This window comes from Gopherus flavomarginatus, chromosome 9 (assembly GCF_025201925.1).
Source record: "Gopherus flavomarginatus isolate rGopFla2 chromosome 9, rGopFla2.mat.asm, whole genome shotgun sequence".
Taxonomy (NCBI): Eukaryota; Metazoa; Chordata; order Testudines; family Testudinidae; genus Gopherus; species Gopherus flavomarginatus.
In genome coordinates, this window is record NC_066625.1 from 75,987,980 (window position 1) to 76,009,994 (window position 22,015).

The following is a 22,015-nucleotide window of genomic DNA, read 5'->3' on the forward strand; positions in this document are numbered from 1 at the left end:
AATGTCTTGTTCCATGTTTTCCTTGTTCAGTTTATTTTAGCACCTACCTTTGTTTAAGGAAACTTCCATTATGACCCTGTCATTGGGCTTTGTGGTGCGTAATGAAAGGGCAGCACCATCTGAACTGAAAGAGCTGTTTTCCTTGGTTATCCGAGTGCTGGAGCTCAGAGACTGACATAAGTGTGACGATAGGTAGCTAGAGGCAGAATAAGGGGTGCTAAGGCTTGTCCTGACCGTAAGAGTGAGGAGACCCTTTTTGGCCTGCTAGAAAGAAAAAACAATGAGTGGGCTGAGCTCACAGGCACCTTTTTGTACAAAGATAGAAATTGTGCTGTGAGGAGAGTGCATAACCTTGAATTTTTGTAAAGCTTCATAATGTGTTAATCCGTACATTGATTCTCCGTTCAGTTCCAGAATTTCATCACCTGTTTTAAAAAGGAATAATTTAAACTGTGTTACTAATTGCTATTACCGAATTGTGTGAGAGACAAATAACCAAGAATGAGCATGCCTTGAATGTAGTAATACAGTGTTTCCCAAACTTAGGACACCACTTGTGTAGGGAAAGCCCCTGGTGGGCCAGGCCAGTTTGTTTACCTGCCGCGTCTGCAGGTCCGGCCGATCACGGCTCCTACTGGCTGCGGTTCGCTGCTCCAGACCAATGGAAGCTGCTGGAAGTGGCAGCCAGTACGTCCCTCAGCCTGTGCTGCTTCCTGCAGCTCCCATTGGCCTGAAGCAGCGAACGGCAGCCAGTGGGAGCCACGATTGGCTGGATCTGTGGACGCAGCAGGTAAACAAACCGGCCTGGCCCACCAGGGGCTTTCCCTACACAAGTGGCATCCCAGTGGGAAACACTGCCGTAATGCATGGAGATGAAGATATGCCACCTACAGCACTGATTTCAGTGGGACCAGACAGAGCCCTTTAGTGAAATTAAAATGCTGCTATAAATATTATGTGCTCTAAATCAAATGTGTGACAATTAAGTTAATGTTAGACTCCTCCCCAATACAGGAAATTATTAGAATTTTTACATTTTCAGTATTGCCAACTGTCGCAATTTTATCCTGACTGAATATTTTGGGTTGGGGCTTTTTTCTCTGCTTCATGAAAAGATAAGGTTACCAACTGTCTAATCACACAAACCCAAAAATCCTTGCCCCAATCCCTTCTCCAAGGCCCCACCCCACTCACTCCATTCCCCCCTCCCTCCATCACTCGCTTTCCCCCACCCTCACTCACCTTCACTGGGCTGAGGCAGAGGATTAGGGTGCGGGGTCAGGGCTAGGGCAGGGGACTGGGGTATGGGAGGAGGTGAGGGGTGCAGGCTTTTGGAGGGAGTTTGGATGCAAGAGGGGGCTCCAGACTGGGGCAGGAGGTTGGGGTGCAGGAGAGGGCACGGGTTCTGGAAGGGAGTTTGGGTTCAGGAGGGGGCTCAGGGCTGGGGCAGGGGGTTGGGGTGTGGGAAGGGGTGAGGGGTGCAGGCTCTGGTTTGGGTGGTGCTTACCTCAGCGGCACAGAGGGGCTAAGGCAGGCTCCATACCTGCCCTGGCCCCATGCCAGTCCTGGAAGCGACCAGCATGTCCTTGCAGCCCCTGGGATGGGCAGAAATCTCCGCATGCTCCCTAAGAGCTGACTCCACAAATCCCATTGGCGAGGAACTGTGGCCAATGGGTGATGTGGGAGTTGATCCTGCCTTAGCCCCACTGCACCACGACCGGGATGGGAGCCGCCTGAGATAAGCGGGGTCAGGGGGCTCCGCGCTCTACCTCCTCCATGTGCTGCTCCTGGAAGGGTCAGCATGTCCCTGGGGAGCCAGGGGGTTCTGCATGCTGCCTCTGCCTACAGGCACCACCCCTGCAGCTCCCATTGGCCAGGAACTGCGTCCAATGGGAACAGTGAAGTCAGCGCTCGGGGCGTGGGCAGTGTGCGGAGACCCCTGCCCCGTTCCCCCCCCTCAGGGGCCGCAGGGACGTGTCAGCCACTTCATAGAGTAGCATGGAGCCAGAGCAGGTAGGGAAATTCATAATTTTCAGCACATGGGCAGAGCTCTAAGCAAGAGCCTTGGAGCTGAGGACGCAGACCAGCCCTACCTTCACGTACAGTCCTAGGGGAGGGGGAGTTGAGGAAATGATGTTGCTGAGTCCCAAGCACAGACATGTTTCTCTGGGGTCAGGGCAGGAAGAGGAAATGGATGGCAGTTCCTCTGTCTTAGGGGTGAGGATTGGGAAAGTGGTATCTCCATCTGAGCAGCCTAGGAGAGCCATGCATTTCTGTGGTCATTAAAGCTTGCCTTTTTCAGCTTGAAATGATCACATATCTACACTGGAAGAGGAGTAGAGGGGAGTTAAAAAGTTGAAAGACACACTAAACAACATGATCTAATTTTAAAAAAAAACCCACCTTCCTGATTTTGGGGGGTCTTGCTGATGATTTTTGATCTCTTGAGGTTGGCAATACTGCAGGTGAATGACTAAAAACTTTGAAATTTCACTGAAAAATGGGGGTTGGGGGAAATAGCAAAAATATTTGATTTCCCCACTCCAGTTTTCTGCCTACCTCTATTTACAGTGGCTAAAAATGTAGCTGAGTCACTAGCCTCTCTTCTGAGATTATAAACAGAGGAGCCATGCCACTTAGAATGTGGATATTTGTCATGCAGCCAATGAAATTAAATTGCCATCTCATTTCACAGCAGTCACCAGACAAGCTTCAGGGGAAAACAACTTTCATTCACAGCCAACCTGAGCTGGCTTTGACCTTTATGTCACCAATCCCACAAGCAATCCGATCCTCTTTTATTCTACATTTTAAATGTCTGTATTGCTTGTGTGCTAGAAATTTTGTAACACCCCAAACAATCATGCTAAATATTTTTCATAGGAACTTCCTACCTTCTTGTAACCTTCCATCAGCAGCAGCAGCTCCACCTGGAAAGATGGTCTTTACATAGATACCAATGGGCCCGTAAATGCTGTCCTTCCCTCCAACAATACTGAAGCCCAACCCCTAAATTATGAGAGAGAGAGACCATGTTTATTTCTCATAATGGCTGCATTGTTTTCCCATCTGTACTAAAATGCTACATGGGCAATAACAATAAGCAAAATTACGTGGTGAACATTAATATATTCATTACAAGATTTAAAACAAAGGTGGATATAGTGATCTCCAACTTAAAATTTCAGTTAAATACCTTCTAAGAAGTTCTTTATAAAAGTCACAAACAATTAATTTGAGACTATATATGTGCTGCACTAGTAACATTTAATGATTAGAGTATATGATTAAGTGCCATACTCCTGACTCTGTCACTAACATAATGTGTGGCCTTGGGCAAATCATTTAACTTCTTTTGCCTCAGTTTTCCCACCCATAAAATGGAACTGATATTCACTTCAGAGGGATGTTCTGAGACTTCCTTCTGGGGGAACTCTACAACACTGCTCACCTGTAGAATTCATGTCCCCCACAGAATTTTTTTCTCCACAGAAAATACATTCTGCCAGGGGTTGCTGTGGCACCAGAACAGAGGGATGTCAGTTCACCAGCCATAGGAAGGCTGCCAATAGGGAGGACAAGAGGCTGCCTTCCTCACAGAGTCCTGCCAGGTGAGGAGGCACAGGATATGGTGGGGACAGACAGAGCAGGGCAGATGGGGCTGCTGGGATTCTGAAGGGCTAGTTGTGGGGGACAGACTGTGAAGGAGCTGAATGGGAATGGGGCTGCAGGGCCACAAGAGGATGGGAGTGGCTGAGTGTGGGTGCAGAGCCAATGGAAGTGGGAGGTGCCTGGGGGTGGTTGGGTGAGGGTGTAGGGACACATGAAGATGGGGAGGTGTGCATGGGGATGGGGAGGGGGTGCAGGGACGCATGGAGATGGGGTAGTGAGGGGCAGGGGTTGCATAGGAGCAGAGGGTGGCTAAGTGGAGGTGCAGGGACATGTGGAGACAGGGAGAGGAGGATGGAGAGCCACACTGAGATGCAGAGAAGGGGTGGCTGAGTTGGGGTGCAGGGACACATGGGGACAGGTTCAGATGTGCCTGACTCAATGGGAGAGGCTAGAGGTCAGCCAGGATCTGCATGGGGGAAGGTCCCCAACTTCCTAACAATCTCCTCCCTCTCTCTCCCTCCACCTCCAAAAAAAAACACCCTGATCCCTACGTCTCCCACTTGCATCCAACAACCCTCCAGGTTCACTCCAGGCTTCTTCCCAGCAATTACTTCCCTCTCCTTCAACTCCTCCATTGCCCCTGACTCCCTCAAACCCTATGCACTGCTTCTGAGGATGGCGGGAAATATGTTTCTGTATTGTAATGTAAATGAATTATTACTCAATGTTCTGTATTAATATGCCTAGTAAGGAAACTATTTGTCAAAAAAAAAATTCCTGAATCTTTTTTGTTGTCTCTGTTGTTATAGACATACTTGCTAACAGGTATTTTGAAATTGGTGTGATTATATTGTGTTATGTAGACAAAAAATATGCAGAATTTTAAAATATAGTGCGCAGAATTTTTAATTTTTTGGCACAGAATTCCCCAAGTAGAGACTGTACTTAATTAATATTTGTAAACCAACTGGAAATCCTTGGATGAAAAGTGCTATAGAAGTGCAAAGTACTACACACAGTGGAGCCCTGATACATGACTAGGGCCCTTAGGTGCTACCGTAATACAGATGATGATGATGATGATTTATTTTATTGAACTCCACAGAAGGACTTTCTGATAGCTGTCCCTACATCTGTACTAGATGTTATTTAGAAAGAGATCTTTATTAGAGAATGTACAGGCCTAAAAGGCCTGTGTTTAAGTTCTAGCTTCCATATTTTATGCATCCCAAGCTACAAATGAAAGTCAGTTAAAAAATAATCACACATGCTAATACAAATGTGTGGCCAGACAGAGAGCAAGAAGATCCCTTCGGCATTTTTATTTGGAAGTGTGATAGCAATTGCTTTCTCTCCGTCTTGCTAGATATGGTCTTTGTAAATCTAAGTTTTGTTTTTGTGCATGTGTACATGATTTTACCGAGGGTCTTGCTTATGTAACTATTCTTTATCACCAACTGCATCTTGTGGAGTTTCCTGGCTTAACAAATCAGGATGATGCAAGCTGCAGGGCAGAGTTTAACTAGATGATATAAACAAAGCTGGTAATATGTTGCCATGGAGAACATGCTCTAGCTACTGTGCACACATGCAATTCCAATTAGTCGCAGATATGCATGTGCATGGAGAGTGAGCCCTTGCATAGAGTACAGGAGGTGTGCTATGAATTACTGCAAAATCCGAATCGAACTGAAGACAAATTACACTAAAGAGACAATCCTGCAAGGTGCTGAATTCCCTCAATTCCTATTAAATCAGTTGGGAGTTGAGAGCAGTCAGCACCTAACAGGATAGAGTTCAGCTTTAATCTTGCTGTGTGAATGTTTGGTGATTGTGAAAGGTGACAAATCAAAAGGTTCTGGAGGCTGCAGTCCTTTATTTACCTGGAGGTCAGATACAGCACAGGCAGTGCATTCTTCCCCACACTACCAGTCCACCACTGTCTCTCAGCTCTGACTTGGAGGGAGCATCTCTAGAAGGGAGAGGCTAATTCAGTCGCCACACCCCAGTCAGTCAGTGCCCCTCATTGCTAAAAAGGATGCCAGTGAATATCAGCTGTTGGTGGTGATAGTGTGATATATGTCCATTAAGAACTGGCCTGTGACCAGCAACACACGACACAGACCACCAAACAGTCAGCAGAGAATGGTGATTTTTAGTCACTGGCTGCCCAGGCCCAGATTGGAGCTGGCAACCCAGAGGTGAAAGGCTCGCTGTCCCGTTACCAGTCTCCCTGCACCATTCGCTCCCCATTTGATATGTGCACCTGGGAAGATGACTAGTATTCTGTTTATGAGCATCTCACCTTCCCTTGGCCTTTCATCAAAACAATGTTTGATATTACGGAAGCCTGTGAGCCACAAGACATGTGCGTTAACTGAGCAGTGCTCAGCGATCTAGAAGGTCTTGAAACCGCCTGCAAAAAGAAAAATAGTTTTAATGCAGTGCCAGGCATTTGTTGTATATACCAGATGAATGTGTGCAATTGCTCTGAGAGAGTATAGTCTTAATGGAACAACAGAGATCCCACAAGCAGAAAGTGCTGGCTTTTAAAATATTTGTTTGCATGAGTCAGATAGCTCGTTTATCCAGGAACCAATTGTCTACAGAATTGCCTGGTACTTTAGCCTTTTTTCAGATGCATAGGATATTCCGCTAAAACCCTGAGGTCCTTATAAACTATGGGCTTGATTTTGAACTTGCTTAAATCATTTCTGTGCTTGTCTAGCTACAGTGATCCAACCAGATTTAGAATCTAGACCCTAGAAATACTCTGTAATAGTATCTATTATTTGAGTCATATTATTTGTGTTGGCATGTGATATTCCCATGCCAGAATTATGTGTTTGAAGTCTTTAAAGCACGATTTGAGGAGTTCAATAGCTCAGACATAGGTTAGGGGTTTGATACAGGAGTGGGTGGATGAGATTCTGTGGCCTGCGTTGTGCATGAGGTCAGACTAGACGATCATAATGGTCCCTTCTGACCACAAAGTCTATGATTCTATGTTTGGACATTTGGGTCACGACAAGCACTGTTGTGTAAAGGCCTGAGTACAGCACTGTGAATCCAGATCATCTCCGGATTTCTATTCTTATTATTTATTGCTATTACTGTAGCACCTCAAGGTCAGTCTAGTCACAGACCAGGACCTCGCCATGCAGTCCTGACTTTGCCATTGACTAGCTCTATATCTTTGTCACCATTTTTCTGCCTGTTTCCTTTGCCAGCAAATGGTGAAAATAATATAAACTTACTTATAGCATCTTGCTGTTGTACAACTGTTAGTTAACGCCAATATAAGTGCTTCAAGGATGTAAACAGCTATGTCCTGTGATTAAGCAGTAGTACAACATTCTTCCAAACAGTGAAGGAAGTAGTTCCGTTTTGCCTGGATATATTCAATGAGAAGCTGATAACCAATTTGCAAGTAGTCTGCTTCCTTCAGTTTAATAGATGGTAGATTTCTTAATTTCCAGCCCATGAGGCATGACCAGTTTTAATATGAGCCTGTATCTGTAGTGATATACATGTAAGCAGGGTCTGAATGAGCTCTACTCAGACATCCAGTGATGAACTGGGGAGAAAGATGTCGGGACGGACCGTATTTGCACAGACACCCCTTTTCTGCCTAGGTGTTCAGCAGACAGAGCTGCTTTGCCAAAGTGATCAGTTTTGGCTGGTTTTGGTTACAACCCACTTTGAATGCAGGAGTATCCTTATTGTATGAGTAAAGGGCAGCAGAACCTAAGTTCAGTCAAGGCATACAGTACTAACTTGCTAAGCAGGGGGCAAGGATGCCAAATCCCACTAACGATGAGAGCGGATGGGGACCGGTGTTCCTACTCGACGGTGTGCGCTCTGCCAAAAGAGTCCTAGCTACCGTTTGACCCTCCCCTCTCCAGTGTTTAAAGACAGAGCTGATTAGACTCAATTGAGAGGCCTTGTTTCTGTTCAGTGATTACTAGAGCTAGAACCACTGATGAGCAGATCTAGGAGCTAAGCTTTGGACGTGCTGTGGGGACAGTGTTGCAGTGAAAGACATGGAGAGGGAGCAGCACCGAGGTTCCCTGCTACCCAGTGAAATCACTAAGAGCTGGACTAAGCTGGGGAACCCCAGAACACAGCAAGCAGCAGTGACAGTGGTAAGTGGCAGAGATGAGGGGTGGCAGCAAGCGGCCAGCAATGGCAGAGATAACAACGGCAGCAAGCAGCGAGCAGTGGCAGAGATAGCAGCAACTAGGGCATGGCTTGATGCTCTGCCCACCCCCCACCAAGAGTGATGGATGGACCCATGTGAATGCACTTCTGAACTCCAGGTCTTTGCTGACTAAGGACAACCAACTGTGAGTGAGGAGCAGTGGAGAGAAAGGGGATGAGCATGTTGAAGGGATGTTCATTCGTTGGAGTTTCACACCGCACAGTGGGAAACTGAGGCAAAGGACACCGCCCAAAGTACCGGGGGTGGGTGTTTATGGCTACATGCTTTTGAGTGGTGGTTGTGGTGTTTTCTCAAATTAATGCTTGATTCACTTTCCTTTTTATTACAAGTTTTTCTTTTGTTATACACAGACTCAATGCTTGCAGCTGGGGAGATATTGCCTCTTAAAGGTGCCCAGGGGTGGTGGTTAGTTTTCCCAGATTACTGCATGGGGACTCAAGCCACTTCTGTTTTGTATTGTTCAGAAAAACCCCTAGATATTGAACCTCATTGCTGCCGACTCCAGCTGGCAGAAAGGTTACATGCATAATGAAGACTCCCTAGATGAACATTAGCACGAATCTCATTTAAGCACTGAATCAAACTATTATCTAATGCTAAGTATGCGTGAAGTTCAGCAGGGCCAGAAGCATGTGCAGGGAAGCTGAGAGTTCTGATTTTCTACAAAGTTGTTTGTGCAGAGATGTGAAACTAACAGCTGCATGAGGCTCTAATGTATGGAACACCCGTCAAGCGTTCAGCTTCTGTGTATGTCAGGAAATGAGGCTTGATTAGTACGTGAGAAGAAGCTTATTTCTGCACTGCCATAGAGAGAGTTTGTTGAAATCCATGCCCCTGAGGAAGGGCCTGCGTAAGGCTCTTCAAGGTGCAGAAGCATTGCAATTTCTATCTGTCGCCAGCAGAGTGGATCAGCCATTCAGGGCCTCTTCTGCTGTCACCGTGACAGTGCTCTCTGCTAACTCCAAATAGACGAGAGGGCTATGGGGGTGAACAAGGAAAGGGGCAACAGCATCCATTCTCCTGTGGATCCATTGTAGCTGGAAAACATGCATCGGGGATGATCGGGGTGGCAGCTGCTGGAGAAAGGACAATGGAGGGGCTGTGCTGTCATAGAACCTTTCCTCCTTTTCTGGACCTGCACCTCACACTGTCAGTTCAGTGTGGCTTTGCACAAGTGTGTGTGGGGGCGGGGGGAGTAGGCAGAAAATTCACCATGGGGAGATTGAGGCAGCACAAACCCTTTCACTTAGGATGGCCCGCTGGCAGGGAGCACGGCTGGAGTGACTGAGAGATGCACTGATTCATTGTATCCCTAGCGCAGTCTCCAGTGGCAGGGCCCCTAAGGTGGGAAAGCTTTGGCAAGAAAAGTGCAACTTAGCTGGAGTGTTCTTGTTTGGTGAGCCTGATGAATGTAACTTTCTAGTGGTGTGTGATTTCCTGTTGTACTTACCGGACCTCTTCCTACCAAACAGTCTAGCTGCTGAGAGAGTGACTTCCGGTTACTGTAAAGAGAATGGGGCTGTCTGTCTCTATATGCTGCTGATTTCTTTGTCGTTGGGTAGTCAATTTCCCCCATCCAGTAAGGATTTACACCTGCAGGAGACAGAAGGCATGACACCATATTTTTCATGAGCATTAGCTTCAAATACTTCTGCATCAAACACTTGACCAGGTGCTCAATAAATTCTGTTTAGAAAGATTTTTCAAGTTGTAAATGTAACTGTCCCAGGCAGCAATGGGATTCCCTGAGCAACCATTAGGAACCACACCTCACAAGCTTCAGTTGCACCCAGTGACTTCACATGAACAGCTGCTGGGCACACGCAGCTAATAGAGAGAGTTGTGCATGGCAGACACACAGGGCCTTGTTCAAAGACTGCCTGCTGCACACACATTCCATTCACTTTTATGCACAAGCTTCTGCATCCATAGCCCTCTCTCTATATATCAGGGGCTCGTTACAAGGGAGCATCTTAATTGCATCACATGATGCACTGAGAGCAAAATCACATTACCCCAAAGTAAAGAAGACATAGAGACAGTTATCACAGAATCAAAGGAGAATACAGATGAAAAGACCTGTTAGCTCAGCCAATTCCTCCTCCTGCCAAAGCAGGGTGAGACTATTACACATATTTCCCCATTTTCTTTGAAAGACTATTCCACAACCTAACAGACTGTTCGGTAGATTTTTTTTTTAGTTGTTACAGGTTTTCAAAAGACAGTTGGCTGGATGTGTACTTTTTTCCACAGCAAAACCCTGAGCGCAAGGCCGCTGGTTGTGGAAAATCTGCCCACTGATGCACCATGTCTACACCACTCTGCTCCACTGAGGGACTTGCACCCAGCCTGTGCTGCCACAGTGGTGCTGACCAAGTTGTGGAGGAAGAGAGAGAAAGGAGGGGATGTGCTGACTCAACATATCCCCAGGGCAGCCTCTGCCAGTGTAGGATCCTATGAAACCCTGACTCCAAATTCAAGCTCCATCTTTGGGCGAAACAGCTGAGAAGGACAGTGGTGCAGACACTACCTACACATCCGCAGGGGTGAGACCCTCTAGGACACAGCAATCCCAGCTGTCTTAGAAGTGGGTAATCAGGCTCAATCACCTAATGCTGGCCTATGTGTCCACAAAGGGGTTCTGCTGGCATAAGCCATGAGGAGGAAGATCAGGCACATTGTACCCGGACAAGGATGGCATTTCTAGCTGTTACAGACTTTCACAGTTTGAATCACTGGAGTATACTTCTGTTCATGTCACCTATGCCAAACAATCATAGGAGGTCGGAACCTGATCCATGCTTTCTGGCTATAATAAACTGCTGCATCAGTGACCACCCTCTGGTCTATGCCATGTCTACTAGAAGGAATATGCAGTGGTGGGGGACTGGGCAGGTAATTCACCTGTTTAAAACTTTAACATGCTGACATACAGCGTATAGGATTGGGTTTTCTGGCTGTGACCTGTTTCACTGCTGCTACCCTTGCTATATTGTTTCTATGCTTTCACCTATGCTGTGTACAGGCACATCTCATAAGGATTTCATTTTATTACAAGCTATTTCAGCTACTGCATCTCCTCATAAAGTTTCTTTTCTGGCTGTTTATATCTATCTTTGCATTTCCAGTGTGCCCATTGCCATGGTCTCTGGGCAAAAGTGAACCGTCTCCTCGAGACTCAGCTAAATTGTTAGTTTTAACTATTTCACTCGAAAGGCCATGCTGATTACACTCAATGGAAAACAGACAACAGCATTGTGAATAATCATCTCTATATGACAAAATATTTTACTAATGAAGCACATGCGGAACATGTATCACTAGCCTGTGCATTTGATTAGAGAATAGATACTGTACTCAGCCCATCTGAGTACCCCAGAACACTATTATTTTTGTTTCCAGGAATTACAACCAGAACTTGTATGCAGTTATTGCAGTACAATAGACCTCTCGCTTCTCCTAAAAGACATTAAAATGCAGAAAATCTTTCATTTTTGGAAGCAAGGGCTCGGTTTTAAAACTTTATGGAAAATGATGAACTCAGACTACACTGTCAAAGAAGTAACCGTGTGTGATGTCTGTCTGTGTACAGACAAAGAAAGGGAGAGAACATCATAACGTAGTTCATAAACTCTATGTCCAGATGTCTCATTTGATGCAAACATTTAACATAGCCTAACACTAAAACTATAGCACAGGAGTTAACATTGAGTTAAAGTGACATTCCCAACATAAAACTGATACATTTAAAAATGTCACTGCCCCTATTACTAACAACACTCAAGAGTATGGAAATATAAATAATTTTTAATATCTAATTTATTTCTCAGCATTTATGCTGCTTGTTTCCTTTTTGCATTTTCACTCAATCTCTCGAAGGGACCTTCAAAATTGAACGTACAAATCAAGCTCATATGCATCTTTGCACACAAACACAGTGGGTGAAATCCCGGTCCTACAGACGTTTATGAGAGTTTTGGCACTGTCTTCAGTGGAGCCAGGATTTCATTTGTTGTTTAACAGCATACATCAAAATGTCAGACAAACACTGTGTATGTGTATGCGTAAATAGCTACACAATGAAATAGGTGTGCCCATATTTGTGACTACAGATCAGGGAGGCACACTTGTAAATTTTACCCTTATTAAAGACTTGTTTATAGTCAGTTGCACTACCCATTTCTCAAGTATTGGTATACGTTGCCATTGGGAATTATAACACTTAAGAGGAATCTTTAAATCTAAAATGATTTTTTTAAATTACAAAACTATTTTTGTTAATGTTAATTTTAGTAAAAATCAACCAAAGCTTTCCCCCCCAAAAAATAGTCTGAATCAGTTCAGGGTACCTTTAAAATATACAAAATGGTGTGCAAGTGTATGTATATACATAATTTTTATGTACCGGGATCATGACTGATAAGTATGCATGGATATCTGAATCCATTCTTTAATACTAGCTTTTCATGCACCACGAGTCTTACAGAAGAAACTTTAGCTAAAACCCTCCAGAGTAAAGCTTGGCAAAAAAAAAAAAAAAAAGCTCTTTCTTTCAACATCATGATATCGTAACCTGAGAAAGTTTCATACGTTTAAATTTCCCAAGAGAGTATATTTCCTCTTAGAAACTTACTGGTTGAATTGCTGCGAGTCCTTTGGCAGCTGGCTTTAGTGTGCAGAAAACAATTAGTTTGTATTTCCAATTTAACAGGCCTTTCATTGTAGACACCTGTTGAGGATTCCTGAAAAGAGACCCAGAATATTTTAAATACAAATCTAACCAGCTATGTTTTTACTGAGAGTGCTAATCCCTTCACTAAGTGCAACAACAAAAAACATGGAAGTTAATCTCCATTTTTTAAAAAAATCATCACAATTTAGTTTGCACAAACCTCAGCCTGGATTTTAACTTCTATCCCAGAACTTGGGGAGAAAAGCAGTTTATCTGGCATAAATGGAATGATGAGGGATGGTGGTTCCAAATGATTTGTTTGATAATGTTTCTTTCAAAACATCAGAAGTAATTGTAACTTACCTCAGAACTAGTATGGAAATACATGCAGTTTAGAAGTTACATTCAGGATGCTGGGTAAAAAATGAGTCCATCTACCTCTTCTTCCTCCACTCCCAACAAATTTACAAGGATATTTTCATTTCTTGGTAAACTCTAGATATGCTGGTCTAAATATCAGATGTGACTAGTGGTTTGGTTTTAAAGGGACCTGATTTTTGGAGATGATTAGCACTTTCTGAGAATCAGGCCCTTTCAAGGAGTTCCAAGATAGGCACCCAAAATGACTTTTGGGTTAGAGAGTTGGGTGTAATCATTTACTTTTCCCATCAAACTAGGAACCCCACTCTAAGCATACTTTAAAAATAATGAGTTCCATCCATCTATGGATCTAGGCAATGCAATTTATTGCAATTAATAGGATATGTTGAGCCCTATCAATTCTAAAAGAATGATAACTGTTGGCAGTGTAATCATACTATAAAAAAGTATTAATTGCATGGAAAAAACCCCCCTCTCTCTCTCTCTCTCTCTCTCTCTCTCTCTCTCACACAGTTAAATCGTTGGGAAAATAGCGATGATAAAATCACATGTATGTGACAAACTATCACTTTGCAGAAAACGCCAAGCTAATTTTACTTAAGGGAACCTTGCAGGGGTTGAGGAGGCCACAAATGGTATAGGAGCAGGGCCTATATGTCATAAGATGTTGAGAGCCAACAAAAAGATGTAACTTACTACCTGAAGTCTAGTTTTAATAGAGCTGTTTGAACGTATCCTATCACAGTGAGCCAATGAATGATAACTTTCCTCTTCAGCAGCAGGTGGCGCCATTGCCAAATCATAAAAAAATACATCTTTCCGGCTTGCTTCCCCTAGTGAATTCTTTAGAATGAAAAGCCCAAAGAAGAGTCTGAAAGGTGCGTTGCGAAACTGATGTTATAGTTTTGGCTAAGCAGCCAGTTCCAGAATCTCATTTCAAAAATGTTTTCTATTCACTTTTAGTTTTGTTTTTCGGCCAACGTAATGTATGTTTTAAAGTGCAGGGTGGGGCCTACCCTGGCTGAGGCTGTTGGGTGCTACCGCAATATAAATGTTAAATATAGTCTGCCTTTATAAATCAGAATTCTTCTTTGATTTTGAAAGGAAAAATCAATAAACTCCTGGTTAAAGTCAAACAGCCCTCAGGGTGAGGGACAATGTACGGTATGAAGATGCTAAAAAGAGGCACGGTCTGAGCAGGACTGCTGGCTTCAGTTCTCATTTCTCTAACTAATCCTGTACTGGCTATGTGAGTTTCTCGGGCTTTAGATAACTGAACTTTTTTTTCCCATTAACATTTAGGTCCCAGTCCTGCAATGAACACCTGTGCAAACACCATTGACTTCAAAGGGGCTCCATAGATGCAAGGCAGGGAAATACTCCATGGAACTCACTGCAGGAATGGTGCCTTAGGGCTTGTCTACACAGTGCTTCAGTCTGTACTAGCTGGGTATAAATTCTAGTGCAGGGGTTCGCAAACTAGGGCCGCCGCTTGTTCAGGGAAAGCCCCTGGTGGGTCGGGCTGGTTCGGCTGATCACAGCTCCTGCTGGCTGGGGTTTGCCGTCTGAGGCCAATGAGAGATGCAGAAAGCGGCGTGGGCCGAGAGACGTGTTAGCCACCCTTCCTGCAGCCCCCACTGGCCTGGAACAGTGAACCGCAGCTAGTGGGAGCTGCGATCGGCTGGACCTGCGGACGTGGCAGGTAAACAAACTGGCCCGGCTCACCAGGGGCTTTCCTTGAACAAGTGGCGGCCCTAGTTTGAGAACCACTGTTCTAATGTGCCCTGGTGTGTTGCACACCAATTGGCCCAGGTGCACCCTGCTGGTGCACACTAAAAGCTCCCTAGTCTGCATTAATGTAGTCCCGTTTCAAACACTACTACCTTAATGTGCACTAGACTGTGTCCAGTACCCGCTGTCTTCATGTAACTTTTGCCAACATGCCATTTGCTTTTATCAAAAAGTGAATGTCCTGTCCAATCATTTATTCTGAATCTCTCCTACAAATTATGGAAGTAGGGTTTTAATTTAAATGAATGCATTTATGTAAAATGTAATAAAGCTCTGGCTTCATTATTATTTTTTTTTAATGCCTTTACACTATATGGCAGTTTACTGGGTGAGCAGCAAGGACTAAATTAGGGAAATACAACCGGCACCACTCAGATGCGTGCTTTCGAGTAGATTAAAACCCTGAAATCTGGATCCAAATGGCCCACCCACAAAAAAATCAAAGGGCTTCCACTGAAAAAGGGCTTGTTTGTAATACTTCTTCCTCACTGTCCTATGAGTGCTATCTCGTGCTCTCCAATCCCCACGGCAAACCCTAGCACTCTGTAGCAGTGGGTCCCACAGCTATAGAGCCTTGGATCCAAACTTGATGGGTCCTTGGCCCTTTCCCAGCCCAGGTCCTGGGTTCACGGATCTTCCCTTCATCCACTCCAGCTTTGGTCAGTTTGTGCATAGAAAACACACAGTGGTGGGATATGTGCTTATGAAAGGAGTGATTGTATACTCCCAGCTAGAATTTCCAAGGGCTGATGGCTCCCCATAGTCTCTGTTTGTTCTGGAAGAGTTACACTGAAGGTTAGCAGACTTAGACCACATGAGGTTTTGGGGTTTGTCAAGAAGAGAAAAACAAATGTTCCAGATGTTCAGTGCACGGATTCCTCTTGTCTTTCAGGTAAATGCTGTTGAACTGCCATGGAGATGTGGGGTGGGGCACAGCCCTCACACTTACCTTGCTAGCAATCACCAAATTCACTAGGCCTGTCGCTGACTGAATGAGAGATTCAGCCTCTTTGCTGGTGAGCTCTTTAAGTGATTGTCCATTTAGTGTTAACAATTCATCCCCTGGGCTTAGACGACCATCCCTTTAAAAAAAAACACACACACAGTATTACAGAGCGAAGAACAATACAGCATAATTGAGATAGTTCTTGGTGTCTCGCCCGCAAAGGAGCCACATGAAATCTCTCCTTTCCCCTGCCACCTTGAACACCCTGATGCAGGGGCTGGCTCCTTAGTGCACAAGTATCAGAGGGGTAGCTGCGTTAGTCTGGATCTGTAAATGCATGCATCCGACGAAGTGGGTATTCACCCACAAAAGCTCATGCTCCAATACATCTGTTAGTCTATAAGGTGCCACAGGACTCTTTGCTGCTTAGTGCACAAGACATCCCAAAGAGCTCCCTCTTCCCTCACCAGTCTAAGCTGTGCAGAGCACTCTATACTGTGCTCTCTTAAGAGAACTCAGGGCCATAATGCCTTCCAGTACTTCTGGTAGCATGGTGGCCCTTACCAAGGGCTACTAAAAAGAGGACACCATAAATCTTGTACAATGCACAAGCTGGCATCTTTCTAATCAATTATTTAGATAATGCATAGAAAGTGCACTTAAAAAGTTTGTGGACAATACCAAGCTGGGAGGGGTTGCAAGGGCTTTGGAGGATAGGATTAAAATTCAAAATGATCTGGACAAACTGGAGAAATGGTCTGAAGTAAATTGGATGAAATTCAATAAAGACAAATGCAAAGTACTCCATTTAGGAAGGAACAATCAGTTGCACACATACAAAATGGGAAATGACTGCCTAGGAAGGAGTACTGCAGAAAGGGATCTGGGGGCCATAATGGATTGCAAGCTAAATATGAGTGAAGAGTGTAACGCTGTTGCAAAACAAGTGAACACTATTCTGTAATGTTGTAAGCAAGACACAAGAAGTAATTTCTCCACTCTACTCAGCACTGTGACCAATTCTAGGTGCCACATTTCAGGAAAAATGTGGATAAACTGGCAAAAGTCCAGAGGACAGCAACAAAGATGATTTAAAGGTATAGAAAACGTGACCTATGAGGAAATATTGAAAACATTGTGTTTGTTTAGTCTGGAGAAGAGAAGGCGGGGATCAGGAGGATGATAACAGTTTTCAAGGACATAAAAGGTTGTTACAAGGAGGAGGAAGAGACATGGTTCTTGTTAACCTCTGTGGATAGGACAAGAGACAATGGGCTTAAATTGCAGCAATGGTGGTTTAGATTGGGCATTAGGAAAAACTGGAACAAAGCACTGGAACAAATTGCCTAGGGAGGTTGTGGAATCTCTGTCATTGGAGGTTTTAAGAAAAGGTAGAGAAACGCATGTCAGGGATTGTCTAGCTATTACATAGTCCTGCCTTAAGTTCAGGGGATTGGACTAGATGATCTCTCGAGGTCCCTTCCAGTCCTACACCTCTATGATTCTATAATCCTTATTTGCGATTAACGTTGAGAAGAGTTAGAGCTGAGCATGGCTGCATCTTTTATTTCTAATATGTGTAACCATTTCTTCAGCTCAGTGCAATATAAGATGTTTCCTGTGCATCACTGCATTCCTTTGGATTTAAGATCTTAAAGTGCAGCTAGTGTCAGAAGATGGATCCTGCAAAAACCATCAAGTTAGTCCGTAACAATAATTATAAACCAAGTACCTGTGGGCAGCACCCCCATTGATCACCTGGCTGACTGTGAACCCTTTCCCAACAGAAGTGTAGTTGGAGGTTCTCGAGACTCGGATCCCCAGGCCGTCATTTCCAGTGGCTATACAAAGCCTCCAGATGCAGCCATCCTGGTTCAGGAAGATGAAGACAAAAACTCTTTATTGCGTCAAAGTAAATATGCAGAGAATATTTAAGTTATTTACAGTTTGATTTTTTTTTAAAAAAAAAGCTTCAATTTTCCTGGTCCTAGATCCAGATTATGTCTAAGCACAAGAAAAGTAGAAGCTGAATGCAGCTCACTTGTGAGTAGATGCTGTTGTGTGAGACAAACATGTCAAACAATTCTTCTCCATGGGACTGCAATGGCTTCTGATTACTATAGGAAAAGATTATAGTATGATGTGTTTTGCCATGAAGAGGCAAGAGAGCAGTTGACAGACTTTTGACAATAGGGATGTGTGAGTTTTTTGCCTATGCCAACTGGAAGGGAGGGAGAGACAGAAATAATAAGTTAAATACGCTGGGACACATTTATACTTAAGTCAGTGGAGTATTTTTCTCTCTGTTTTATTGATACAGTTAAGTGTTTTCTCCTTATTACATTACAAGTGGTTAATGGTCCTGAAAGAAGTAGCCATCAACCCAGGGGGGAAAGAAAAGAAAAAGAATGAGAGATTGAATCCCAGTAATACATTATAATATTCAAACCCTAGTGGCAGTAGAGTTAAACTGCCATTTTTATTTTGTTAACTTGGCTTTATGCACTGCTAAGAAACTCATGCCAATACAAGGCCAAATTTTGCCTATAGAAACATACATGAAAGTCACTCTTGCTTCCAGAAACTGATGTTGGGAGATAAGGTCTGGTGAGATTCTTGCACTAGGTTCATGGCCAAATACCTCCAGCCTGGTAAAGCTCGTGCAGTTGGCAGTGCCATGGGACAGCTAAGGATAAAAGTGGTAGTGGCCATGTGGTCTGAGGAGGTGCCCGAACAATGTTTCATTTTATATTCAGAATTCAGGCTTGGATCTTGCAAACCTTTTCTCACAGAAATACTTATTCCCATGAATAGCCCCTTTGAAATTAACAGAACTGCTCACACGAGCAATGATTCTTCGTACAAGTCAGGGCTTACAGCGTTGAGCACTTAAATTTGGAGATTTTATTTTTTGACACGTTGGGGCAAATTTTCAGCCAGTCTCAAGCTCCACTCTATTCAGAGACACCTCATCCCATTGAAACCCACATGTGGGCTCCCCAACTTGTGTACAGGTCTTAGATCCCCATCCCGCAAGGAGAACTGCATGATTCCCAGTTGAGTTAGTGGAGCACCATGCAGGCGGCTTCATGGTTTTCTTTGCAAGATCAGAAGCTTAGATTGTAAATTCTTTGGGGGCAGGAATTATCTCAATATGTGTTGTCCACATATGCCATGGGGACACTATCCTGACTCAGATTTCAAGGCAGGTGCTGCTGTTATTTAAATGCCAAATAATAATAATAAGAGGTGGTTTGGATATTGTTCTGGGCACAATCATTTGTATGCATTAAATTTGTGAGAATGCAAAAATGGAAGCTAGTTCTGTTGTGTGTCTCACAAATACTAGAGAACAGCTATAATTTTTGTTTTAAATCCCCTTTTTTAACCCCATCAGGCTTGGTTAATTTTCAGTTTAGCTCTATCTGTCGAACACATTAGAAATTAGTTGTTGTTGGAGGGATGTGTAGCAATTTGTATGTGTTGTCATCATTTTCAGTTTTGAGTTCCGGATATAGATCATTATATTAATATCCAAGTTATAGCAACATGACATAAAAGCTGACCTTTAAAAAATAAATATTAGACTGGCCAATGTTACAGCAGCCAATTTGTTTGGGCTTTGCTCTTTAATGTCTTATTTCCTGTCTCATTTATTATTTTATATATAAAAATGCTCTGCTAGTGCTTCCAAGACCAGAGCAGTTATTAGTTTTGCCTCTTTCTTTAATGTATCCTGTTGGTTTTGTTAGGTGACTCATAGTTCCAGGCCTGGCAAATGTAGAGAACTTGTTAAAATCAAGTTGGCAGGTTTGCTGGGTGGGCAGGGGGTTCCTCCTAGGGCACCAGACCTAGTTGTTACTGGAATGTATGTTTAATGCATATCGGTTGCCAGTGAATAAAAAAATCTTTCACTTATAGGCAGCTTTGCCATACAGAGCTTAATGAAGCTGGTGAAACATGTATTTCACATCTGTTCACATTTTATTGACCCCAAGCATGCAAATAAAATGAAGGCCTTTCAATAGTGCACTGTTAGTAAGATTAGATTTAAGCAAAAAATCTCAGTCTGGAAGAAAAATCTGAATCAAAGGAGTATCGCAAGAACCTTTTGGAAACTTTTGTGTCTAGATTCAGCTGATCTTTCATGCTTTTCATTTTGCAACCAATTTTCTTCATTCTTGTCATGCCAAAGGCCAAATCTCAGGATATTTTTCTCTGCCATTTTGGAGATTTCCTTTTCTGTCATTTTCTCATTAGACGTTTCTAGCTGAGTCCTGTCTTGAAACATCTCCTTCCAGATGCTGTTTTGAAATAAGAGTAACCACGACTTCACTGGAAAACTGAAACATTTTTGTGCACTCCTAATGTAACTCACAATAGTTAGATTGTCTGAAATGAAATACATGGCTGCACATGGATGGTTCAAGGAAGGTCTGGTAATCACATAACCAGGCATATGATGATAACCTGATTGACTCTGTTTAAAAAACAGTCATAACAATATAACAGTGAGTGCAACTATTAGGCTTCTGTATCCTGCTGAATGCTAAAGAGCTGTGATTTCTGAGTCAATGACCGATTAGGAGAATAGAGCCTTTCTGAATTTTCTTCCAGAGAAATTGTATTGTGTCAGTTTTGAAAAATAGGGCCAGAGGCCTCGCTGGTGTAAATCAGCAGAGCTCCATTGATTTTGATATGTTCAGTTGAGGAACTGGCCCTTTAAAAACTTTTAGATAAAATTCCATTTATTTTCCTAGCATCTGTCTGCAAATTCCCTTTGCAATTAATAAAGGTACCAGCTGGTACCTGTGAAAAATCCATGGGCTAGTGGAACAGTGCCATTGGAGGTGGCTGCCCTACTCCTTCCCTCTCTGTTTTACCACCTTCTTGCCAATTGCCCTCCTTCTCGGTAGTGAGATTATGAGATCAGTGGTACATGAATTAATGGGATGATGCAGCAGGTGGGGCATGGGATTCAGGTTCCCACAAAACCCTGGCTATAGCTAGTTGTTGGATAGAGAGACAGGTAAACAGATCACGCAGTATAAATAATCGGTCTATTCATCAACTATCCTTAGCCATGTTTTTTTTCTGGGAATCTGCCCCACCTGTTGTATTACCCACTTCCTACATGTCACATCACTCAGCAAGTTTGAGAGAACCTGTCTCTGATCTCACAGTCCCATTTCTGGGAAAGGCAGAAGGGAGAGGACGGAAAGAGAGAGAGAGAGCACACAAAAAGAAAGTGAAGGAATAAATACAGCCTCCCTCCCAACCAATCTTGTCCGGCTGTCATGCCATAACCCTGTTTCTGAGACATCACAGTCTTCTGCCATGGAAATCGTCCCGTCACAAAGAATGGGTCAAATCATTCTCTTCTGGAAAATGGGAAGTTAACAAAAAATATACCAGGATGATGATGATGATGATGCAGAAAAAGTGAGTTATTTTTTCTCTCAGGCATGAGAAATCGAGGGCCACATGGAACAGGCCAGGGGTATGGTTCTGGAACCACACGGAGCTCTGTGATCCACTGACAATCCTGACTCCAGTCTTTTGGTGGTTGGGCAGAAAACCTGCCCCTCAACATTGTACGCTCTCCTGGATACCCTGTCTCCCTGAGTAGCCTTATTGCCATGGCTATTATTACAGTGATTGGGTGTTACATGCCACTGCCCAACATAGGTGAGGGTGAGATGTGCAGGAGAAGCCACATATCATAATGTAGTGCAGCCAGAAGCAAGAATAAACTAGATGGGGATTACTGCTTGAAATTGCTTGCTACAGTGGGTGTCCCTGGTCCCACCCATTCCTCCCCATGACTGACTTTGTCTCTGATTTCTCAATAGCCCTATCAGATATACCCTCCTTCCACAACTTTTGCCTCAGTGTCAGTGCACCGAGTGTCATCAAGAGCAGAGAGACTATAAAGCAGATCTTCTTATTTACACACCAGCATCCTTACCGTTTGGTGCACACATGAAAAGCCAGGAAGTTACTTTGAGCAGCACATGACAGGCTAACGAATTCAGATTGGAGCATTCTTTCCCAGTGATCATTCTGCTCAGGGTAACTTATTATAGGCTACCAGCCTTTGGCTTGACATTCCATTTTCTTTGTTGTTTTTTTTAGTCAAGATCACAGTAGCTTGAGTCATCTGCACTTCTAAGTATTGGATGTGTTGAAAGATCATAGCACACCCAGTAGAACTTACTTAACAAAATCCTTAACTTTTGTGACACATAGAAAGAGAATTCCAATGAGTGAGAGAGGTCAAAATAGCCCCTATCACTAGCCTCCCAAAGCTGCGTTTTCAGACAGCTACCGACCAGCACAATAATATTTTATGCTCTTAGGATTCTGTTGTCTGACATCAGAGATTCACCAA

At 43.7% G+C, this 22,015-nt stretch overlaps 1 protein-coding gene across 1 annotated transcript in view; it reads right to left on the minus strand.

Annotated features, from left to right (window-relative positions):
* Positions 1–22,015, minus strand: part of IL16 (interleukin 16) — a 54,211-nt gene that overhangs the window by 18,800 nt on the left and 13,396 nt on the right. Inside the window, 8 exon segments of the mRNA XM_050967790.1 lie at positions 48–261; positions 352–425; positions 2,895–3,009; positions 5,918–6,028; positions 9,285–9,427; positions 12,468–12,576; positions 15,652–15,760; positions 17,357–17,493. Coding sequence (XP_050823747.1) covers positions 48–261; positions 352–425; positions 2,895–3,009; positions 5,918–6,028; positions 9,285–9,427; positions 12,468–12,576; positions 15,652–15,760; positions 17,357–17,493 — 1,012 coding nt within the window.